This window comes from Oreochromis niloticus, linkage group LG18 (assembly GCF_001858045.2).
Source record: "Oreochromis niloticus isolate F11D_XX linkage group LG18, O_niloticus_UMD_NMBU, whole genome shotgun sequence".
In the NCBI taxonomy this organism is placed as follows: Eukaryota; Metazoa; Chordata; class Actinopteri; order Cichliformes; family Cichlidae; genus Oreochromis; species Oreochromis niloticus.
In genome coordinates, this window is record NC_031982.2 from 14,799,634 (window position 1) to 14,824,153 (window position 24,520).

At 41.1% G+C, this 24,520-nt stretch overlaps 1 protein-coding gene across 2 annotated transcripts in view; it reads right to left on the minus strand.

Moving 5' to 3' along the window:
* ephb1 (EPH receptor B1) overlaps positions 1–24,520 on the minus strand; it is a 154,848-nt gene that overhangs the window by 9,135 nt on the left and 121,193 nt on the right. The window contains exons 7-12 of one of the 2 annotated variants that reach the window (XM_005476260.4): positions 21,687–21,849; positions 19,150–19,258; positions 18,077–18,141; positions 12,838–12,960; positions 11,530–11,777; positions 10,082–10,297 (exon numbers count right to left, since the gene is read on the minus strand). In XM_005476260.4, coding sequence (XP_005476317.1) covers positions 10,082–10,297; positions 11,530–11,777; positions 12,838–12,960; positions 18,077–18,141; positions 19,150–19,258; positions 21,687–21,849 — 924 coding nt within the window. Of the gene's footprint in view, positions 1–10,081; positions 10,298–11,529; positions 11,778–12,837; positions 13,027–18,076; positions 18,142–19,149; positions 19,259–21,686; positions 21,850–24,520 lie in introns of both variants that reach the window. The other variant, XM_013269921.3, reaches the window with a different exon arrangement.

Genomic DNA, 24,520 nt, shown 5'->3' on the forward strand with positions numbered 1-24,520 from the left:
CCAACACTCATCAACCAACTTTCCATTTAGTATATCCTTTCTTATACTCCAGTTTTAATAAAAGAAGATAGGACCGGTTTTCTGTGCATACACCGAACATCTCTGCCTGTAATTGGGCTACCTGAGCCCCCAGGCAAACCATGCACCCTGTTGATTGAAATTGACAGCTGCTTGTTTCCCATCACACACACGTGCACACATTCAGACATACAGACGCAGTGGGATAACATATGCACAGGCACAGAGAGGATTGTGCTTGTACACCCACCCACACACACACACACACACACACACACACACACACACACACACACACACACACATACACCTCCCACTGCACCTTCCCTTATAGCTGAGTTGAGCTTGCCACCAGTTTAATAATGCCAATTAGCTGAACCTGAGCATTTGCAGATAAGCTGCTGTTGGAAACAAACCCAGGAGAAACCTACACAGACCACCCTGTTCCCTGCTGACTTTCTAGGAACGACAGGAGAAGAGAAGACGCACAGGGAGAGGCGGGTGGAGGCAGAAAAAAAAGGGAAATGAATAAGACACCGAAAAAATGGTGATTTGGGGTGTTTTCATAATGCTGGCTCGCATGAAATGTTGAACAATACTAATGCTAAACAGGCTTATTCATGCATAAATGTCTGTGTTTAATTTTGGATTACAGAGCACTGTCACATGGCGCTGCAAGAGGTGGAGAGGCTGACCTCATTAGCGAGCACCTCTTTGACCTTAGAGATGTTGCTGACCCTTAAAAGAGGTTTAATATCTGACCTTGAGTGGTGCTAGATGCAGAGACAACGCTCTGAGTGAGAGCATCAGCCGGCGAAGAAAAAGACACGAAAAGCACTGAAGAAAGTAGACAATGCTGCAGTGTGTGGTTGCGGGAGTGTGTGACACGCACAAAATGAGAGAACAAGCAAGAAAGGAAGAGAGGAAGAGATCAATAGATGAATAAAGGCTATATAAGCCCCACTGACTTCAGCGCTTTTCCTCATATCTCAAGACTAGTTCATATCTGAATCGTTTCATCTAAACCGAGACCCAAGGGCACTTTCTCTTGCTCTTTCTTTTCTCTTAGGGCAATGGAACTACACTGATACAGGCAAAGCATCGCCCCCTGCAAAAATATAAAATGACTAATTTTCTCCTTTTTCATTTGTCACACTGTCGGGGCCAATGCTTCACGTCAATTATTTTGTCTGGACGAACATATATGAGATGAGCAATAAATGCAGAATAACACAAAAATAAAACAGCTGCTCCAAGCACCAAAAAAAAATAGCTGTCTATTACGTCCTCGCTTTGTCATTACTTGCTTACTCCCTTACTCGCTTTGTACATTTGGTCTCATGCCTCAGGACCCTGTTGGGATATGAGCTCAGTGTCGTTGGAATGGCCTGAGCAAAGACACAGGCTTCACAAGAAGCTTCCTGTGCGCCTCCAATGAGACAGACGTTAGTAATAACATTTCCAAGGCGGGTGAGTCAGATGCAGCTATGCAAACCCTTAGTAATTACTGCTGTGGGCCAATGATAACTCTGCCAAAATCCTGCTTTAATAACATGAATTGCTGAGGAGTCCATGCATACAGGGAGAGAGGCAAAAACATAATAAAAAGCACTGGTGTATTTATTTATTTTTATTTTTTTTCCAGTAGAAAAAGCATTAATACCGAGGGAGACGAGTTAGAGGGGTAGCAGAAGTGATGATGGGAATTAAAACAGACCTAATGTCAACACAAAAGTACAAATGCTTTTGCGTAGCCTTGAAGCATTGGGGTGGGGGTGGGGTGTGGGGTGTTTGTAATACTGTGTGGGCTACTGAAAAAGGAACAAGCTGTTTTCTGTTTGCCTTGAAGTGAAATATTGCCCCTTAAGCAGAATTCACACACTCCAATTATCTTGGACAGTTAACTGAGAATCTGTGTGTAGATGAGCCAAAATGCACAGCAAGATTTGCAGCTGCACAGCGTCTAGGCCTTGACGATACCAAGTGATACTCCCTCGGTAATAAAACCCCCCCCAAAAAAAACAACAATAAAAAAAACTAAACTGGGTGACATTCAGTGCCTGAATTCCTGGGAGGTTTGAGTCTAGCTTGTAATAAATAAGTAAGCTGCTTTTGGTTTTTGTTGTTTTTTTGATTTTCACACCCGCCCTTGTATTGTGTTTTTTCTTCTGTTTACTAAATTTGATCACATCAGAATTTTTGCTGTCTTTCTTGTTTTTTTCCTCCCCTCCTTTTGGTTATTTTAACGATTGTAGCTCACGCAGCAAGCCATTTTTGGACACACGATTCCCTCCAGCATACCTCGAACAGACTTTGCCATGCAGTATGTCACCAGAGTAAGATTAAAGTAATGTGACTGGTTTCCACCTGGTTGTGGCTGCCTGTGACAGGTTGTGACCAGCTTTGACAAGCTAGTGATGTGTTTGAAGTGCATCTGTAAAGGAGACGCGCCGTGGCTGTCAGCTGAGAGGTATCATAGCGAGACAAGCATGTTCTTATGACAGCTAGGTCTTAAAGATAAAGGATAAACATTTGGTGGTCAGGTAATGTGTGTACTTATTGGTGTCTGTTATGGTCCCCTGGCTCAGCAATATCAGTGTGTGTGTGTAGATACTAGGATATGAAACACCTGTCATGTCTTTGCAGCAGCTCAGGATACGAATCCACCAACATGCCAGATAGCTTCATGTAGACTGTCACTGACATGGTGATGCAGAATGGAGTAAAATCTAGAACACATATACCTGTCACAGCACAATCAACAGTCACCACTAATATGCAGCAAAATCACAGATAAGCTTACCGGAATTTAGAGAAAAACAAAGCTCAGTGTTTTGCCTTTTTCACTCATCTTTTTTCACTTCACAGAAGCTATTTAGAGATTCTAAATAAACTTTCTCCTTCATGTGGAAGACAAATATGTAGAGCTCCCTCTCCATGTTTTCTTTTCTCCCCCACTCCCTCTTTTCCTTGCCTTTACTCCTCCAACTTCGCTAATCCATTTCCAAACAATGCACACTGAAATGGACTTGAGCACATTTACTTAGGCTGGAGAGAGTGCTCCATCAACATCGTTTTAATGAAATCCTGAGAGCAACGATCTGCCCTGGATGTCTGCCCAAACAGATGAAGAAAGAAGAGCGAAGGAATGGAGAGGAAAGGGGCAGAAAGAAAGAGTGACACAAAGAGACGGAGAGAAAATAGAACAAGAAATTAAAAAAAAGAAAGAAAGGAAAGTGGGTTGGTGACTCAGATGTTGGTTTCTCAGATCCCCATGGGAATGTCTGATGGAGGGAAGCACATAGGTCTTTACGTACAATGAGGTAATGCAAATCTTGAGGGAAGCATATTTCAGAATGCACTCTCTAAAGATCCCAGATAGGCTGGCATTCAACAACAATCTCCTTCTGTTGTCAGATTTAATTTAGCAAATACATTTTAAAATGTGTCCATTAAGCAATAAAGAACAGATAGTGTACTATTTTAATAATGTATAACTCTAAATAAACCAATATAACATCTATTCAAACTCTAAGAGAGTGAATTTATAACTCTAGGTATCCTATTTATTTTTCAAGCTATCACGATACATTTATGTAAAACAAACATAATAATTTAATTTTATAACTAGTCATAACAGTTGGAAAACATTTGTAATCAAGAGTGTTTATGCTTCAATTATCTTGAAGGTGGATATAAACGTCTTTAAATATAAACTTAGCACACATGTATCTGCTTTGCTGCTCAATTCTTTGGCTTTTCTAGAATGGACCTAAAACAGCTGTTTAGGCTGTCGAAGCTTCACTACCAAAGGATGCAAGTTTTTTTTTTCCCCAGCTATACACTTACAGTGCTACGAAACTTTGTGTGCGCCTTAGTAACACAACCATAGGATCTGTTTCTGTGTAATGCATTCAAGTTGTCTTTCTTTATTGCATCTGCATGTATAGCAGAGGAAATAATTACCTGATCCCCAGCTGAATTTGTTAGTTTGCTCACTTATAATGAAATGAACACTATCTAATTTTTATAGGAGTTTCATTTTAATGGAGAGAGACAGAACATCAACCAAAAATCCAGAAAAAAACAAATTACATAGAAGTTATTACTTGAATGTATGTCATTGAGCGAAATAAATATTTCATCCCCAAGCAAGACATGACTTGGTGGTGAAACCCTTGTGGCCAAGCAAGGTGGGAAGGCATTTCTTGTAGTTGGTCACCGGGTTTGCACACATCTCAGGAGGGATTTTGGCCCACTCGCCTTTACAGACACTCACTAAATTATTTGGCAACTCAAAGCTTAACCTCCCTCCACAGGTTTTCTATAGGACTGAGGTCTGCAAGCTGGCTATGCTAGTTCATGAACTCAACGAACTTCTTCTGTGCCACTCCTTTGTTGTCTTGGCGGCATGTTTTGGGTCACTGTCATGTGGGAATACCCATTCTCGACCCATCTTCAATGTTCTGGGTGGGTTATGGGGGACAGAATTCCACTTCGCTGCTTGTCATTTCATTCAATGACATGCAAATCAATTTATAACTTCTACACAATGCAGATTTATTATTTTTTTTGGGGGGGGGTATTCTGGGTCATTTCATTAAAATTAAACTACCATAAAAAATAAAAACTGTTCATTTCTTTATAAATGAGCAAGCTCGCAAATTCAGAAAGGGATCAAGTCAAACCACTGTAATAGAATGTAGAGGAAATCCTTTCATTATAGAGAAAAATAATTAATAACTGTACTTTCTGTAGTTTTATTTTCTACTGTATGTCTTTTGACTTTTTACTCCTTTAATTGGTAATGTTCACCCTGCAACAGTAGCATTTTGCATTATGCTAAACTTACAGGCCTCAGCATATCTAGCATCTACTGACACGATCAAATTAACCCGAGCAAGTATCTCATTTTGCCTGTACTACTCTATGCTCATATTAGAAATTAACCTTTGTCCCAGAAATCTTTTTGCAGGATGCAGAAAATAGACAATTATACCCTCAGATACACTTGCAGTTTTATCAAATTGTACCAAATCCTGAGCATGACAGCATATTTTAATGCTACTGGGAATTTTTTTTAAAAAGTGCATTTAATGAGGACAATATCAAATAATTATAGTCAACATCACTACTTTTAGAGCACACCAGCAGAGATGGCGTTACTTTCACTGATTCGAAAGGATTCAGGATTCAAAATAGAAAATTTTACTCAGATGCAAACACAGTCAAACAGCCACAGATGGCGAATGTCAGATGGTGTCCATCTTTTACTAACTCTGGAAAACATGACAGAAGATCTAAATCACAGCAGAGTGTTTTGTATGCACACTCACTCTTTGATGTGGAGACCTGGTATGGATCATGTTTCTAATTACCAAAAAAAAAGGGTCTGCTCAACATTAACATACTTTTGCTGCTAAATTAGTCCCAAGACTGAGCAAATGCAGCTCTATCATCTGAATAAAAGTAGCCATGAAATAGCTAAATTAATGAAATACAAAATAAGACATGAACAAACCAGCAGAATTAAGTGGGATGTTTAGGATTTTGTGACACATCACTGGCTCAGTTCCCGTTAGCAGTGTCTCCAGCCTGACAGATGACTTAAATGGGAAGTGAGTCGGGGATCTGCTTGGTCACTGCACTGGTAATGTAGAGGTAGGGAATCAATGAGTGAAACCGGCGTCTCAAAGTACAGTACTGTGCAAAAGTCCTGAGTCATGTCTCATTTGTTGATTTTTTTTTCCAGGGAGCCAGACTTCATTCAAGTCAGCCAAGCATTAAAAAAGTCACTTGAGGAACAAACCAGTGTTGCGTCTACACATAACAGACAACTTACTAACTTTAAATTGTATCTTTAGACACTTTTTTACAGCAGCATCCTGTCACTAAACCACAATTTCTCCCCATTTCTTTTGATGGATCCATGAAAAATGTCAAAATAATAATAGTAGCAACCTCAAACTGACACAGGACCTGAGAGATGTACCTGGACCTTCAAGTGGTCCATCTACTGTTTGCTGAGCCTCGTCAGAAATGGTCTCAGTGGAAGGGTGGCTGTTAAAAAGCAACTTTTAAGGAAGAAAAGGCTCAGGTATGCCAATTACTTATTATTGTATTTCCATGTATATTTGCACGTTTCAATAAATCACCCCATCTACTTCCCAATTTCCTAACAAAACACACAAAAATGAGGGAATAATCAAAACTTTTTCACAGACCTGTACAGTATATGCTTAAAGGATAGAAGTGGACTTGACAAAGTACAGAAAATAAAACCAGAAAGGAAAGTGGAAAATGGTGCTTATGCATTTGATGCATGACACAAAAATCTAAACGAAAGTGCATTTGTTTACTTTTGGCCCGGCCAATATGGATATGTTCCCATTTTACTGTTTGTTTACCCTGTCCCCTTACTCCTAGCGCATAAATATTTCACTAGAAGTGGAATAGACAAGCCAAAAAAAAAAAAGAGTGCATGGGCCCGAGGCCAGCAAGAGTGGCAAAGGATGCAAATAGAATACAGACAAATGACAGAAACAACAGCGCTGTCCACATAGTGTGAGCGCTCGAGTGGAGCTGAGAGAATGTCACTCAGGTCACAGGGATTTGACGGATGAGCTTTGTTACTGGCTCTGTGTGACCTCGCCTTTCAACCTCTCTCAGCTTCAATGACACAAGAAAATGCACCCATGTGCACACACATGCACAGAGAGAGAGAGATAGAGAGACCCTTAGGAACACATGTATATCTAAGAACATGGCACAAACACACACCTCTAAACACATACTTGCCTGCTTAGGCACAACATACAGTGCGCATCGTGTGACATGCAAGCCAATGACAGCCTTCCCACATTGTCAGCTGAGGCACAAGCAAAACAATTCCTGACCCATACCTACCCTCCTCACTGCTGCCCTATGGGCATGAACTTTAAATAGAAAGGGTAACATCACTTGCCTAAGCTGTTATAGGCGTCACAAGCTGCACTTGTGACGCCCAATTAAGAAAATATATCCGTGTGCACAAGCTGCACACGGATAAAAAATTGCAAATACACAAGTGATGCATGGAATGATAAACTTATTTTATGAATTGGAATAGTGACTAAACGCCTTGCTTGTTTGCTAGGTTAGCAGGGTTACTCATATTGCATCACGACTTAAGATGAGCCAGTTGGGTTTTTTTTTTAAACTCGTGCAGTCGAGTATATAAAATCTGCAGTGAAACAAACACAGTAAAGTCATAGCTGCAGTGAAGCACACAATCTTTTAGAGTCCTTAAATCAGTTAGCCTGCATCACCTTAGTAAGACCAGAGTGGCTCAGGTATTGTCCTGTGAGCCTAATTAATTATGACTTTGGTGAGCAGCCAACAGAGAGGGAGGACAGCCTCCTTCTGTCTGAAACTCCACAACACTGCTCCAGACTGAACCCACGTCCAGGGTTAACACAATTACCAGCATGTCCTCCCAACCATACATCCAACATCACACCACAGGCACTGTAATTGGTGTGCTTAGAATTGCAGGCAAAAATTAGAAAAGCAGCAGAGGGAAAGAGGTGATTAATTTGCTAGAGGAGGAGGTTGGTGCCGATGTAAATCACTGCCTGTCAGTGCAATTTAATTTACGAATTTCCTTCAGCCTTGTCTGCGATGCCAGCCTTGCTCGCTGATTGTTTAGCATCAGGTCATAACTTAAGAGGTCATGGAGTGAAGGGCATGAGCCATGCTTTCCTTAATTACAACGTAGGACCCCCCCTTCTTGTAGCATGCATGTATAGATGCCCCCTAAATCGCAGGTTAAACTGAATCAGGAGGACATGAAAGTGTGGCAACATCAGCTAGCCTTATGAAGTGCCTGCAATCTGATGGGAAAGCACTTTCGCTTTTATTTAATCATTTAACTGGCACATTAACAGAATACGCCTCCCAGACATGTGGATAAAACTGCTCTCTTGACTCTTGATTTAAAAACAAAAATCAGCTAAAACCCAAGATTTCATCTGAATCCCTATGATAACAAATGAGGACTCAGTATAAAAGTGAAGCACAGCCAAAGCTTCGATATGCTTGTTTCAAACTCTCTATCAGTTAAAAACACACCATCAAAAAAACCAGAGTGTGTTAACATCACAACATCTCCCCAGGTTCAGACTTCAAAACTCACCTTGCTCTATGTGCTTTCCAGATAATGCCCTCAAGGACAGTTTGGAGAGTTTGCAATAAACAACATCAAAATACGGACCACAATCTATAATCCAGTCCCCATCTTTTACACACTGGTTTATTAGTAAAGCTCAGCAGCGCAGACAACAGAAGTGCTGCTCCTCTTTGTTGCTAAATAATACCCATTCAGCAAGGTTTAGCTATAGGGTCAAGCATACAAAGCAGGTTACTCCCGAGGAGCAATTAGCTCTCAGTCACACCAACGTGTGGTCATATCTCCTTTCACTTATATCTGCCACATCACTCTTATTGCCACTCTCACAAATCAGCAACCATGCTCCAACCAATCAATGGCTTACCTCGGCCTTGCTTTTTATGTTTTTCCTGTTTATAAACAATAATTCTCGAGAAAAGCAGCTTCGACATAATGCAGGCACTAAGGAAGACAGAAAAATGAACAGGGGACTGTGTGTTGTCTAGTACTGTTTTGTTTCTTCACCTATATTTAGATGAATGCAGATTATTTTGAGAACTCTCCTTTTCATACCTACACCGACTCACAGGCTATTTGACTGGTTGCTTTAGATCTCAAGTTCTGCATGTGTTGAAATACCTATGAACCTGATCCTAAAAATATGCCCCTTTTGATAGTGTAATATATTCAGATTGCATTCATATTTATTCATAATATATACACCCCCCCCCCACCCCCACCCCCCCACCCCGTATCACAAAGCTCTATATTCAGATTGTATACAATGAATCACTTTCAGCAAGAAACCCCAAGGCGGTGTTATGAAGCAAGTTAAAATCCCTGTTCACAGGTAACACAGTTAAAATGGGCTGTGCAGAGCCACTTGAGGCCGTCGACAGACAGGTAAAACACAGGACACGGCTCACTGAAATCCAAAGTAAAATAAAAAGTACAGCAAAAAAGAGGTATGGGTAGTGCAGATACACACACACACACAAATACATATATATATATATATATATTTGTATATATATAGATGACTTGCTCTACCCATACCTTTTCTTGCATGTATATACCTATATATAAATATAGGTATGAGTGTGTGTGAGTGTTAATAACTTAATGAGTTGATCCTTGAAACATGCACATCAGCTGTAGCAAACAGAGACACACACGTGCATGCTTGTGGATGTCCACACGGTGCCTTATGTGGTCCTACACACACACACACACACACACACACACACTCAGCTAAATCCCAGCACACAACCTAAGGCATGTCGGGAGTCCTAATGACCTACGCCGTGTGTTTGCAAGGGTGTAAAAGTGTGTTATGAATTAGAAAGAGGAGAGGCAGAAGATGAACTAACGATGGCTGCTAATAATTACAGATCTGTAGCGTGGAGGAGTTAATGAGGAGCCAAAGCCTCCCATGATGCTCCAGTAATAATGAATGAGGAGTGAGAGAGTGGAAAGGGGGAGAGAGAGAGAGAGAGAGAGAAGGGTGGGAGATGTCAGTTTGAGAGGCTGCAATGCCCTTTGGTTTCTCTGCACTCTGGGCATGCCAACAAGAGAGCCTTCCCAGAGGAGGCTTGTCTCCACACTAATGAAGATGTGACAGACCTCCGGTCCGTGACTTGCAGGGTATAGGGAAGAGTGGAAGGAGGATGAGGAAGCAAAGAGTGACAGCTCATATAAAATGAAAGGCGCTGAAAAGGTGAAAGGTTTGCAAGACCTTCAAAAAGAGTGAGACATTGTCAGTAGCAAAACTTATTAGACTGATAGGTGGTGTTTTTCAATTGGTTTATATGTCAGCAAAAAGACGTTGGGAAACTTTAAATTATATTTAGATAAGCGCTACGCGAATAACAGCTTCCCCGTGACACTCAGACAAAGTAAAACACTATTATTACTCACCAGAGAGCTGGTGTAGCTGGGATCAGACGTGTCGTCCTGCAGGTAGCGTGACAGACCAAAGTCGGACACTTTACACACCAGGTTGCTGTTGACGAGAATGTTCCGTGCGGCCAGGTCACGATGGACGTAGTTCATTTCTGAGAGATATTTCATTCCTGCAGAAATCCCACGCATCATTCCCACCAACTGGATCACTGTGAACTGACCATCATTTTGCTGGAGGACAGAGAGGAAAACAAATAAAAATGCAGAGCTTACGTCATGCCGTTGCCATCCTGTAAATGAGCAAAGCTGGAGGTTGCAGATTGCAGCAAAGGCTAATATACCCATTTTTAATAGGCAAAAAAATAATTACGCTGTTTCTTCTTACTGAATCATTAACACATGTTGACTTAAATTCATCACTCCACTTCCTCATTCAACGTGTACCGTAATCAAATTCGGTTTGAGTCAAGGCTGCTCAGTTGGATTCTCATCTTCTTCTGTAGCATGAGGTAAGTCTTGCAGCAGATCATTATTATCACAGCCATGGGGTACATGCACATGGCAGATAACAAGAGGAGTCATGTTGTTATAGCTACATACAAGACCCTTATTTTGAGTTACCTTTGAGTTTATTTTTTCTTGTGCGTCCTTTTTTTTCTTGTTTGTTGGTTACACTTTGCAATTACAAAATCAACACACTGAGTTCCTGTCTTGCCTTTCAAATCCTTTTAATGTCCAGAGGAAGAGTATACTTGTATTAAAAAAGCAAATCGGATTCCTGCAGCCAATCTTACTCAGTGTAGGTGTTAGAGCATTGTTCCATTCAGGCATGCAGGCATCCATCTCTTTAAACTCCAAGAATGGTGCCCCTACCCCTGTGTGAATGCTCTGAAGAGCAAGCTTTGAACCCCAGAAACACAGTAACAAATAAGAGGGTAAGAGAGATCGATGGAAACACAAGTCGGATGTGGCGGTTAGCAAAGCCAACTTCAAAGAACCCATTTAAACCCACCCTAGATCAAAGTGGAATAGAACGCCAATCCATGAGATTGAAGCAGGAAAAAAGAGAGCTGAATATTGATTAAGCTGTATGTCCGTTCAATCCTGACTATAAAAGAAAGAGTGAAGAGTCCATTAATAGCTCCAGGCATTAAATTAAAGGCTGATAAAGCTAGCCAGTGTGGAAATTTTCAAATTAAGAATGACTGAAATCAAGTTCACTGTCATGAAACATATTCTCTGTTGGCACTGGACAGATTAAGAAGGCTCATTCCAATTTGTATTAGGAGGGATTCTTAGCATGAACTCCTTTAGTGGGATTGCTTTACAATTTACTTCCAATTAGCTTCTCAGTCTCAGATTGCCAAGCTTCTATTTAACTCACACATATGGCTTCAGATCTCGCCATATAGCTGTTTGCAACTTTGTGTGACACAGTACAAGCATTAAAAAAAATCACTCACCCTGAGGAATGAGTCAAGGGCACCGTTCTCCATAAACTCAGTAACGATCATAACTGGACGGCTCTTTGTGACTACACCCTCGAGACGGATGATGTTCGGGTGGTCAAACTGGCCCATGATTGATGCCTCAGACAGGAAGTCCCGCCTCTGCTTCTCCACATAGCCCGCCTTCAAGGTCTTGATGGCTACATAGATTTCCCTCTTGCCAGGTAGCTTCAAACGGCCCTTGTAGACTTCCCCAAATTCACCTAGTTCGAAAGAGAAAGAAGTTTCCTCATTTCCTTCTGTTAGCAGAAAAAGCCTTCAAAAGCAGAGTTAATCAGATCATAATTTTCATGTTTGCTTTTAAAGTTACCTAAAGTGCTTTTATAGAGCTTGTTATATCTTGCTATCATATAATACAGTATGGCTCTTCTGACACACAGCATAGGCTGGCAAGTGCCTTTATATTCCCCCTATCAAACAATACCAGGCAAGCACTATCTGGCAAATTTCTGGAACCCATGTGATTAATTATCACCACCTTGGTGTCCTGGAGAGACAACACACAGTGAAATCAACAAAAACAAAAACCTTTAATTAGCTGATCCCACTGCATCCTTATCCCTATTGTATCTCTGTCACTTCCTCACACCTAGCTTACTGAGGCCGCCTGCGCTCAAAAGCTATTCCAGGCCCAGCAACATTACCAGGGGTATTTTAGCCTCCGTATGAACCAGCATGTATGATGTCAGCGTGTCCTCTCGGCTGTAGAAAAGATGTGTTCCATCCCAAAGAAAAGGAACATGTACCAGACACGTGGATATACTAAACTTAAATTTAATCAAAATTCACTTGAAAGCAATCAGGACCTAATTATGTAGTTGTAATTTTAATATACAGTTTAATAATACATAAAAAGGGTCATTCTCAAGCAAAGAAAAACAAAAAAAACAAGAAAGCAAGGACAGGAAACGAATGTCTGCACTTTTACATGTAAAGTAAATGGGGAAGAAATGATGCAAAGGCTGAACATGATCAAAAGCAAAATCAACAAGATCCAAAAACGCAGAGGCACAAAGAAAAGGCGGAGAGGGTTGAGTTATTTCTAATGACATTAGGTCCCTGGGTAGGTGGCCTATATACCACTAGTACACTTGACATAGGCCCTTGACATGTTCCCATCTGAAGTGGCTGCCAGAAAGGTTGTTCTTCATGACCTTGAACAGATTCAGGTTTTTATATGACATACAACAACTCAACAATCCACATTTATCTGACACACACACACAGAATACAAAAGCATGCACGCACGATGTTTTGCTGTACCTGCACCAATGACCTCCTCTATTTTGACAGTGGAAACATCTATCTCCTTGGCAAATTCTCGTACAGCTTCGTTTGGGTCCTCGTAGGTGAAGGGGTCAATGTAGATCTTCATCCCCGGAGAGCCTGAGAAGTGGGTCGGGCAGCCCAGTGGGGAGGGGCAGTTAGACATGTCGGCTCGCAATGAGAGTTCTAGAACAACCAAAGTGCTCAGTGAGCTTTCCAGAAGATGAAACTATTCTTTTGGGGTCTTGAGTTAAAGGTTGGCGAATTCAAATAACCCCCAAGTGTTAGCTTAAATCACAGAGTCACAGCATTACTTATAATCACTATAAACTTTTGATCGCTGCAAATGATGATCCCTTCATTTGCTCTATTATCAATGCTTAGCGAGGGGCCAAAGCACTGCAATGTGTAAATTAAAATGAACGTGTACTGAACGCATCAAAGAGTGTAGGTGGAGAATTAAAGGAACTGGCTCAAAAACATGTAGAGGCAGACAACAAAATGGTGGTGATTCAGTGCTTACGAGAGGAAAAGAGCTAGAGTGAGAGAACGAGACAGAGAGACAAAGAGAGGGAGGGAGATTAAGGGATAAAGGAACAGATGAGGGAATATAGAAAGAGTAAATGTAGACTTTTTTTCACCCCTTTATCCCTTACCCTAGCAGTATCTGCTCTTTGATAGTGGTAGAACCAATTTTCCTGCAATCTTTCCCTATAGGAGCTCATAAAGAGATAAAGCCGCTACGCTATCAACTAGCTCTTTATGCCATTCTACAGTAGGTGAGACCAGTTCACAGACTGGCGATGTTTGCAAAAAAAGAAGTACAGCTTTTCTGTGCCGACAGGCTAAGTAAAACACTTGTAAACAAATTCAATATGCTGCCACAAGACGGACAGCGAGCAAGTAGACTTCAAATCATCATTTTTGCAGCTACACCCAAGGGCAGCCTTCTTTCTCAGAGCTGTTTAGGCAAAATCTTTGCAGCCATGATTGGAATAAACCCATCTCCATCAAGTCAATTTGTGCCTAGCCCTTTGCATAAGCCACAGAGAAGGAGGGAGGAGTCTCAGGAGACAAAAAGAGAATAGGGTCTAGTCCTGGGATCAAGGTGCCTCACCTTGCTCTTGACTAGAAGCTGATTCTAGTTACCACACTAATTGCTTTGAACCCTGTCTGTGTGAGTGTAATTGCTCATTAGAGATTCCATACAGAGTGGATTCAAGTTAATCCATCAGAGGGTTTACAGCTTTGCATTCCATAAAGTCATTCGATTTACAAATGTCGCCAAGCTGCTCACTTAGCGGCACCACTGGGTAGGACTCAAAATCTCAGTGGGGAGCATGCAACAGCAAGCTTATGGCAGCACGCTCACACTCAAAATCTCAAGCTCTTGTGCACATACCTCCAAAATAAATGTACAGCCATTACTATCTAATTCACAGTCCATAGCCCATTTTCATGTATAATTTAAAATGCAAACAGTTTATCGTCCTCCCTGTGGCACAGCCCTGGTTAACTGGACTCATCTTTTTATGGCCACTGGATAAAAAATAGATTCTTACTTTAATATTTCATAGGCTCTTCATCTGAGAGTACGAAGCAAATGTATCCAGAAGTCATTTCTATTTTGGACCAACGTATAAAACAACAACTCTGTCAGGAAAGAATCCAAGGCTGCCACAGTGGCTCACGGACACGTGCGTACCACAACAGATATAAAGCTTAGATTAATATAATAAATTAGAACAAAGTTTATGACATAATTGTCCAAACGGTTAAGTGTACTCAGACAAATTTCCACTCTGGTGGACAATAAAGTTGATTCTATTCATTTCTATTAGCTGGCAGGCATTATAAGTTACAGTGTACTGCAATGCACTTAACCATGTTATTTTCACCAATGTCCGAAATTTAGCCTGCTATTAGTCTGCCCCGGTCGTTTACGTAATGGTCCTAATGTATCCACAAATCAACCGCAGAGCCGTAATGCTTACATTAATCTATTACTGGCAATGGCTACAATCGGATTACTGGTTTTACTACAAACACTTTATATATTGCCCAAAGACAAACAAAAATGTCTGCGAATGAAATAGTAGCTCCATAAATGCTCATCTTTTTAAGTTAAAAGGGAATGTTTCATACATTAGCCTGTCACCAAGGAAACATAATTTCTTCTAATTCCCTTTGCCTGACAATATTTGTGATTTCACTATATAGCATTTAAATACTTTATGTGATTTATGTGCAGGGCAATACATCCCTAGAGTGTTTTATGTAGGTCTAAGATGCACACTAATCTACTCTGTGGCTCTAAATATAATGAGCTGCATTTCCGTCCTAAATATTAACTAATTATCCATCGTTTGATGTCAGAAAAGTATTTGTCAAACACACACTTATTATTTATTGCGGCTTATTAGTATGGAACGCACATAAGGGATCTACATTTTGTATGGAGTCACTAAAAAAAGAAAGTGAAATGTTTGTGGGGATTTTTTCAGGCCTTTTGCAAGTCTTTTTGTTTTCCTTGAAAAGTTCATAAAAGTGATGAAAGGTTCAACCTGTTAATTATAATATTTTAACATATTTACGCTGAAGGGTGAACTTGCACATATAAAGGAAATATGCAAGAAAAAACAAAGGAGTATAAGCATATTTTACATCCACCCATAACTAACTAGTTCTTTTCAGTGAGTTTCCATTCTCATCGAGTGTGAGCACCAGATGTTGAAGCGCAAATAACATCTGCAGCTACAAGGCAACAAGTACGGTCTGAACATTTGTAATTTAGAATTTGTTGGTAGTCATGTGGAAGCATGAGGGCACAACACAGACATTTAGTTCTTAGAAATGTCTGTTAACTCGTTTAGACGGGTTGTCAGTGTGAGTTAAAGGCTAAAAGGAAATGTTTCCCTGAGAGAAACTGCAAATGCTTAGTGCATGGACTTGAGTGCAGAGCAGTGCAGTAATGAACTTCTATGATTCCTTCACTTTTTATATCCTTTATTATGTTATATATTTAATTAGGAGATAAAAGTATAGAATTCAAATGTTTATTCTACGCTTGGTAACTCCCAATAATGCTGTGAAGACATGTTTTTAGGAATATGTGCAAAAGGAGTACATGAAGTCCTAGGATCACACTTAATGTCAGGACAGAAGCCGAACCATGGAGTCACAGGAACACAGTAGGCCCCTGTGATAAAACTGTTGCTAGGCACATGTGGAGGCAAATATCAACCCATTTTTAAAGCTGAGTGCTCCAAGGAACACAGTGGCCTTAATAATCATGAAATTGAATAATTTTGGAACCAGCAAGACTATTCTTAGAAATGTCTGACCAAACTGAGACAGAGGGAGAAGGGCCTTATTCAGAAAGAACCCACTGATCAATCAGGCAGAGGCTTGGAGGTCTTCTGCAGATAAGAAACCTGGGAAACCTGCTGTAGGATCATCATCTCAGTAGAAGCACTGCTTCAATCATGTCTGTAGGTCTTGGGGGCTGAAAAGCAGCCAGTCCGAGTCTAAGCCATATGACAGTGGCTTTGAGATTTTTGAACATCAGTTAAATGCATCCAGCAGCATCAGGAATAAGTTTATCTCATCTGATGAGACAGAAATTGAACTCAGTGGGTAGAACTCCAAGCACTATGGCATGATTTCCTGTCTAATAACATCTCTATGGCTATGGAGATAACAACACGGTGCTGTGGGGGGGCTTCTTAGACACTGTAATAGGAACACTGGTCTGAATGGAAGAAAGGAAGAATGAGTCAGTTGGTGGTTTGGATGTTAGAATAAAAAATGCAAACAATGAGTGGCCCAGCCAAAGGTCATACTTAGACAAAACAGAACATTGTGGAGAGGCCTGATGATGGCAGTTCACAGATGCAAGCCAACCTTTCTAACCGCCCAGAAACACGAGTTAATAAATATTTTAGCAACTTAATCAGGAATGATCTTTTGATTGTTTTTAAACAGAAAACTGCAAAATAGTTTTAATCCTTGAATTAATCCACTTAATTAAACTCAAACAGTGTACACAGCAATGATACTGTACATTACAAAAACCACTGAATCTGATGGGGGCGATCGCTTTAAGCCACAGCAGCAGCGTTTGACTTGTGTTCACATGAACATCACATGCAGGAGTTGGTGTAATGTTAAAGGTCTGATTTCTTGCATAAGCATGACCATCAGGCTGCACCACTGAATTTACAGTATTAGCAACGTCTCTCTTGAGGTGGGCTGCAAATGAGGCGATATTATGAGACGCGCGTGGCAACATCTGGAGGAGCTGACAGCTGGGTGAAAGCTGGCAAGCACATTTTTTTGGAGGATCACCCAAAGCAATTGTTTGAGTTGGTCTATTTTATTGCTGCACTGAATACTGCAATTACAAAACTGCCAGTCAAATCTTGACAGAAAAGCAAAAAAAACAATGCATCACAGGGTGGGGAAAAACCTTGTGTGCGATGGCATTGTGAAGGTTTCCTTATTAGCATTTGATTTTGTATCCACCTTGGATCCTTCATTTGATAATTAAGGCCACAAACAACTGTTATCTTTTATTTTCATGACTTATGTTAATTACAGTGCATCCCTGACTGTGGCAAAACCGACTCCTCTGTCCAGAGCAGTTTTAATAAGCCCCAAGCTACCATTCTCGTAGCTTTGACACAAAGTAACTCTGTTGAAGCCATTTGCTGTGTCAGGCTCAACAAAATTCAATCCCCTTGAGTAAACCCTTTCTCAGACTGCTAGGTTGGCAGTACATAAGGCTTTCTTTGACGCACCAATTTACACACATTTCTTTTGTGCATGTGTGACTGAGTGTTTGTCAGAGGTTATATGTGTGTCCCTGCAGGCTACTTCCCCTGATCAGTCAGTGCCCAGGGAGTGCTTAAAACACAACTCAGTCATGGCTATCATGGAGCCCTAAAAGATGTCAGTCAATGTCACGGTGAAAAGTAGGGAAAATTTTCCCTTTGAACCACAGACACTTGCTACATAAATTTTCCATATCTTAAATGCATTATTATTCATTTTAAATGGCTTACATTATTAATTATAGTCTAACAGTAGAGGAAAAGGGAGCTAGATAGAGAGATAGAGAGAGAGAGAGATAGATAGATAGATAGATAGATAGATAGATAGATAGATAGATAGATAGATAGATAGATAGTAACTAACCAGTAACTTAGAGCAGCTGTAAGTAATAGGGTAGACTCACCTCTTCCTGTTGTGTAATGTTGCAGCTTGTCACTGTACACCGCCTCCTTGGAATACGCTCTTTTCCTATAAGGGTGCAATGAGTATTGGGAAAGGAAAGACAGAGAGCGTAAGACAGATAGCGAGGGGGAGGGGTGCCAAGATGAAAGAAGTAAACATGATCTTATTACTTTTGGTGTTTTTGTGTACGGGCTGAAAATGACGTGGCTGAAATTGAATCAGCTGCAAAGGGTTAGAAATGGCAAATGAAGTTTATGAAAATGAGCTGATTTTTAATTAGACCTTGATAGGATCTCACTCCTTTTCATCTGTCTCCTCTGCCTCAGCATCAAAAGAGCCTGGCCCATTTGATGAACACTTTACTTGCTCAAACTTGCACACAGCCCTGCAGAAAATTTGACTTTCATATATCTAAAGTGGAGCAAGACGTGAATGTGACAATGTGACAAACCGCTGCAAAATGAAATTGGCTTAACGGGGCAAAGTAGGAGATGTTAAGTTCTCTAAGGAATTGAGTATTCCATTTCAAATGACAATTTTGCTTTCCCGTTCCATCAAATTTGTGCGTGCCTTTACTATTCAGTATGCCTGTCATCGAATCAAGTGATAGTCTTCTTGCACTAATAAATGGTATGTGACTACATGTAGGGCACGTTACACGATAAGTCCCAAAGCATAAGCGTAAGGTGACAGCACCAGAGTTATGTTTCAGAAACATTTTTACAAAAGATTACAATAAATGTCAGTAATTTTAGGAATCTTACACACCGCTGAATTTTATTTTTGCATAATTAATAGAGCAAATGACACAAACCATACATGCTGAGAGCCTGGTGGAATTTTACCTGCAATGTTGTCACCTATTGGATTTTTTTAGTACTTATTATTAGCGACAATGACATACAACGTGGCATACCGAATGGTTTACGCCCTATGTGTATATTTTTTGCAGTTCCAACTTCCTTCAAAACAAACTGCGAGCTTGAAAAGAATCTACAGTTTGAACGACGTGACACATTTTTCAACATCTTCTTAGTGTATTACAAGAGACAAGATAAAGGAAAATCTGGTTACCTGCTGCAAACAATGGAGATAGCAATAAGGGAAACAATAAAGACCACTCCTGCTGCTGCTGACCCCGCAATCAGAGGAAGCTGTTCCCTCAGCTCAGACTTGAAGTCATCTGGGTTGCACAAAGACACGACAGACAAGCAGTGAGAAAGGCTTAGGTAAGGCATGAGAAGCATGTCTGTGTTTATGTGGTGCTGTGTACTTATGCATGTGTTTTGGCAGGAGAAGAAAAGGCAGAGCAGAATGGTTAGACTGAGTTTACTGGTGGATAAAGGAAACACAGAGATCTCTCTGCTGAGATGTGCTGACTGGAATCCTGTGAGCATTTGAAAGACTGACAGACAGGTGGTGTTTGATAAATCAGAAGAGAGACAGAGAGTGAGAGAAAAAATCATAAAGCTGGTTGTGAGAAAGAGCGAGGAGGGCAGCTCGCCTTCTCTGTTGCTATAGCTGTCTGAAAGGCGCGGACAAGAAAATGCACCTAGGAATGTTGTTTCTATGGTGTTGAAAGGAAGTCATCCACTGCCAATCACACACATATAGCCCAAACATGTTTTTTCGTTAGCTGGGGTTTGACTGTGGTAGTTCAGGGGGACAGAATAAATGCCTGCTTAAAAATACCACACAGCAGAATCTTTTAGTTATCTGTTTGCGAGCATGTCTTTCCGTGACTTTGGCACCAGCAGACACTGTAGTTAAAGCAATGCACGATTTAGCATGCTGCAGGCAAATCAGCAGCTTCTAAATCCAATCCCCCGTGTAGAATGGGCCCATTGGATTAAAGTGATAAAGGGAGAACTAATGCATCTTCGAAGCAGTGTGAAAGCTGCAGTATATGTGGAAACTCGATGTGACAGGAATTGCTCACTCTTTCAACTCGCACATTTATCAAATACATTTCAAGGAAAGAGTGAGAATGCTGTTCCAGCTACTCAAACTTTTAGGGCAGTCTTCCTGTTCTCTTTCAATGTATATTAGATGTGAGAGGTCCACATAAATCCCCCCCACCTGTCCGCCACGCGCCCATACGAGAATGTTGACTTTTCTTGACAGCCAAAAATCACACAGACAAGTCTTCTAAGAGCAAATACGCTCCCATTACAATCAGTTAGCTCTCGAGGCCTCAGCCAATTAGAGAATTGTGGCATCAATCACATAACCGATACCCCAATCACCTCGTTTTCCGTCACACCTTACTTTGCGCCGTCGCGTTTGATTTGTTTGATTGTGTGTTTGCGCGTCCACTGGTGGCAAAATGACACCTCGTGGAGGTGAATGAAAACGCGCTGACGGGAAGAGACAGGAGATTATATGTTTTGCGAAAAATGACGTGGAGTGCCTCTATTGTCTTCATGGGGCAATGAAGCAGGTTTGATGGGGGGCTGGTAGAGGCGTAGGCGGCAGAGATGTGGGTGTTGTTGCCGGCAGTCCTCTGGTGTGTTGCTGCTTGCCTCGACGAATGCCGTGCTGTGGCAGCCAGCCAACAGATGAACTGTAAGCTGTGCTGGTGTGAGCGAGCATCAAGTATGCGCATGTATGTGCTCAGATTCACTAGTATGGTTTCATACGCAAGGAAAGCTGATGTGGAACTATTGGGGAGAGTAAATGGGGCAGTGACTGTGCCACATCTGCTCTGCACACAGGTAAATAGCCACAATGATTGGCTTAATTACCATCATCATGCTTCCCATCTTCCCCTCCCTCAAGATCATCACCATCTCATTCATTGTAATCTTTGCTGTTTAACAGCGAGTCTGGAAATGTCACTCCTGTCTTTAATGTATTTTGAATTATGGCCAAATAAGCATTGTAGGCTAGCCATCAACGACAGCACGAAGAGTGGAAATCTTATGCAGAACATAAAAACTACTTTTACGTAAGTTTATATCTTTCTTTTTGTTGCTATTTTTGTTGCCTTGCGCTTATGAAAACCCAGCAGAATACATCTTGACTCAGCCATGTGATTTTCCAACAATTTGACTTCCTGGCAGTGCTATGACGAAATGATACGCATCAACTCTTTGCAAGCACACCTTCCTGCACATACACAAATGAACCCCAGCCTTGCCAGTTCACCAGGTGTTACCGCCCATCTTCAGCCCTTTCTCTCTCCAACAACCCCCCACCATGCATGGCAGAAAATTTCTCTCATCAACTACTAATCACAGCTACGCATTCTGGGACAACTCTCCAGCAACAGAAGGGCTGGGTGAAAAACCAATTAGCTAAGCATTTTGGATCAAGCACAGTTAGTTGCACAAACAAAAGACACTCGGTGTTCAACGTATCCGAAGCACCCACACACACTCAAACCTGACTGTGAGGGAAATTAATTTAGCTGTAGAAATAGGAAGCGCAATCAAACATTATGCCTCTCCTCTATCTCACTTACTAATAATAATGCAACAACAAATACAAAGACACAAGAACGTTTGAAAAAAAAAAAAAAGAGCTATTGTGCATGAAACGAAACAAACGAGGCAGAGAAGGATAGAGCGAGAGGGAAGGAGAGCTGTTTCTCCTGGCTCTGCAATCCTTACCATCTGTGAGGGTTTGGAAGCACATCTTGCTGCTGTATTTGCCAAAGCCAGCCACAGTCCGCGCCCGCACCTGTACCACATAGACTGTACCCGGCCTGAGGGCCTCCACACGCGCTGTGTTAGTTTGGCTCCGCAGGATAGTGGAGTTAATCTCTGCATGGTCCTGAAAAGAGCAACAATCACAGGTAGCAGGTTAGAGATAACTTAATGAGAAGATGTCAGTTGGAAAGTATTAAATCACACCATTCAGAATTCAGAAAAGTCCAGCGTTGGTAAGTTTGACTTAAGCTAACAAACGTTAAAATTTCCTGGTAGCACAAGTCAGTGAAACAACAACCAAGTTTATCATGGAATCACGTATTCTGGTAATAGTAAGGAGAAATGGTCCCGAATTTAAAGGAAATTTTAAGTCGCATGTTACAGGAAATGCTCTGTGCTTCCGATAAACATCAGTGACAGAGAAAGAATAGAAGTCGATAGTAGAGAAGAGTAGACAAACAACAAAGACAGGAGCGACGAGGCAAAAGCTCTCCTTAAGGCTTCGGTGTGAATGCTGTATTAAACAGACAGTGGTAATATGTTTGTACTCCAGTTTTTAAAAAGGCTTCAACCAGTTTGAACTTCAAATAAAATTTCAAACCACAACAGAGCGCGTACACGGTCTAAAACACACTGTGTAAAATATGAAAGCATTTACACAGTTACACGCATGCACAATATTGTAATTAAAGGCAATCGTTTCTTGCGGTTTACAAAGAGAAATTGCTACGTCAGAACATAAAAAACGGCACTGCGTGGTTTGTCGCTTCTGATGTGCTTTATGAGGTAATTTAATTACTGCAAGAAGTTTGAACATTTGATCCTCAGTTTTGTTCTTTGAAGTTTGCGTTTGTTGATTTATTTAGTTATTTATTTTTTTTCAATCCAATTCCTCCAGCAGTGAGTATTTTGCTTGTTTATGAAAAGGAATGGCTTAAAAATTCTTGCACGTCCCATGCAACATTCCATATAAGGTGTTTTCCCTCTATTTTAAGTATTGATTTTTGAATTGGAATATCGATTTAGGATAGAAATCCAGCTTTTGTCAGCTGAGACAACTGGTAAAAATAAAAAACATTCTGCTGAAAGGTCGCTTTGAAACACGAATCCATGCTTTCATCACAACTCGGTTGGATTAGCGTAATTCTTTATATGTTGGTGTCGTATTCAGCTGGTGCAAAATGCTGCAGCCCGACTTTTAACTGGACCACGGAAGAGAGAGCATATTACCCCTGTTTTATCCTCACTGCACGGGCCGCCTGTCCATTTGGGAGTTCATTTTAAAATTCTTTTATTTGTTTTTAAGTGCTTAAATGGCCTTGCCCCGCCCTCCCTCTCTGAGCTGCTGCACTTGCACTGCCCTTCCCCGTCGCTCAGCTGACCAACTGCTCATGGATGTGCCGAGGAGCGGAGGCTCAGAGGGGACAGGGCTTTTGCCATAGCAGCTCTCAAATTGTGGAATTCATTGCTGTTACTTATTAGACAGCTAATCTTTAAAATTCGTTCTTAAGATCCACCTCTTTGGCTTGGCGTTTAACGCAGTTTGTATATTATTATGTTTTTATCCTTTTGTTTCACTCATGTTTAATCCTACCTTGTATTCTATTGATGCTTTTATTTTGTGTTGTAATATCAATTCTGTTTATTTTATGTTTGTTTATTTATTAATTCTGTGTACTTTTATTGTGTAGCACATTGGTCAGTGGGAGCAAAATATATAGAAATGAGGGGTGGCTCAAGATTTTTGCACATTACTCTACTTTCACTCTTACAGAGGCAGTCTGCAGTCTGCTGCAGTGTAGTCTGGGACTTGCTTTAGGTATCTGCTATTGGGGATCAGTAATGAGTAGGGCCTGTCACCTTCCCATAACCCAGAGTGAATATGACAGCCAGAAAATAAGACTGCACCTCCACAACCCCCACCACTGCAAGCTGCTGATAGCTAGATGCTGACAGAGGTAGAGAAGGAAAAGGGCAGTTCAACGCAAAGGGGCCAATTTCCCTTGAGTTAGTAGTGCAGCGTAAATATAGGCAACTTTTTCTTAAGTGTAATGACTAAACTCATGTTTAACGCTAAAGAAAAACTTCTAAGACATGTACGCGTATGCAGAGAAAACGTGAGAAAAAAAAAATGACAACACCGTGGAGTAGAAAAAAAATAAAGGTAGAGAGGGAGGGGGAGGGGGGAGATGGTAGGAAGCGATAAGAAACTCGAGGCAGAAGGAACCCACATCAAAATCATTATCCAATCTTATTGGTGTAATTGAATCATTCCAGTTGCTCTGTCATTGAGCAGACGAGGTAAACACAGCTATGAAATCTGCCCCCCCACATAATAATGTGAGCAATCACATTAACTCTTATTGGACACTCTGAGCTTGATGAAGACAAATGTTTGGGCTAGGGATGGGAGAGCATCACACCAACAGGCTTTCGTTCTATCTCTGAGAGGAAAGAGATATTTATAAACGGAATGCTGGATGTAACTGGTTTAGAGAGTTTAATCATTCCGCAGACCTTTTGTACATGAGATCACACAAACTGTCATTTCACCAGTGTGCTGCATACAAATACTTGTGGAACTTGACTTCAGAGGAGCAGCTTGTGCATTTGAACGAGGTGCGAAACACAAGAAGCCCCACGAGAGACTGAAACCCTTGTCACCTATTCATCTGGTCCAAGATATGGTTCAGTACACGCGGACCACTTGGGGTCAAGATTTGCCTATTCCTGCTTATCAGTCATCGTGAATTTCTCTGAATCACACCCCCATCTGCTGAGCTTGAATGGGGGAC